The 994-nt window shown below is 56.6% G+C and overlaps 1 protein-coding gene across 1 annotated transcript in view; it reads right to left on the bottom strand.

The window, feature by feature from the left end:
- Window positions 1-994, bottom strand: part of SULT2B1 (sulfotransferase family 2B member 1) — a 46012-nt gene that overhangs the window by 8186 nt on the left and 36832 nt on the right. Inside the window, exon 4 of the mRNA XM_007958112.1 lies at window positions 3-87. Coding sequence (XP_007956303.1) covers window positions 3-87 — 85 coding nt within the window. The remainder of the gene's footprint in view (window positions 1-2; window positions 88-994) is intronic.

Raw genomic sequence — 994 nt, 5'->3', positions numbered from 1 at the left:
GCCAGGGTCCTTCAACTGCACAGCGATCTTGGAATAATGATAGAAGGAGACCAGCACATCTCGGGGGTTCCGGCCGAGGTAAATCACCTGCGTGTGGATGTCGGCAAGGGGGAGGGGGTCAGTCACACGCAGGATCCCAGCTCCTCAGGCTGCCTGCCCTCGATTCCTCTCTCTCCTGACCCTGCAGCAGGAAGGACTCAGGGTAGACTTCTCAGGGGACTTCCCAGAGAACAGGATTCAGATCGGATAATCTCATCCGAGTGACTGGGAAGAGCTCCCTCCAACCACATTCTAGGACATTGTTTCTGGGGCAGGCTGAGAGACAAGACAGTTTGACTTCAGGGAATAAAGATGTGGAGTTCAGGAAGGGGGAGATCAGGGTGCCAGGGTCTTACTGGCCAAGAGAGAAGAAAGGCTGTGTCGTCTTTTCTGTTCACACAGCCCAGCCTCTTTTCCTGCCTAAATCCAGCCTACTCCCCAGCCTCCCAGCCTCCACATGTCCTCAAGGGATCTTTCTACACCAAGAGCTGACCCTGCCTTTTTCTGCTCACGGTCCTTTCCTGGCTCCCCAGTGCCCCCGGGATAGAGTCCCGGTCCCTGGGCTTGGCATTCGAGGCTCCAATCTCTTACCAGTTTTCATCCCACAGGCGAGCCACCCTGCACTTCCCCTACACTCCAACCCATCACATGCTTGCCTGGGACAACTATGTCCTGCTCTCAAACCCAGCACAACAATTGGCACTGGTCCCCTCAAGGTTCCTAGCCACTCCCTCCCTGGGACCTCACTGAGTGGGGGCCACTGTTAGGAGCACTCACACCATCCTTGCCTTCTCCTGGTCTGTTTGCCCCTTGTTTCTCCACCCGCATGGTTGGGAGCTGCTGGAGGTTGGGGGGGGGTCTCAGTCATGGCCCCAGGGCCCTAGCACCAAGCCTGGCACACAGGGGGACTTGGGAAATGCCTGAGGAACTTCCTTGAAAACTCTATGGAGCAGTT

The sequence above is a fragment of the Orycteropus afer genome, unplaced genomic scaffold (assembly GCF_000298275.1).
Source record: "Orycteropus afer afer isolate SDZICR_OR568_19922 unplaced genomic scaffold, OryAfe1.0 scaffold00854, whole genome shotgun sequence".
NCBI lineage: Eukaryota > Metazoa > Chordata > Mammalia > Tubulidentata > Orycteropodidae > Orycteropus > Orycteropus afer.
The sequence above is the reverse complement of the archived record's forward strand: the minus strand, read 5'-3'. Positions and strand labels throughout refer to the sequence as shown.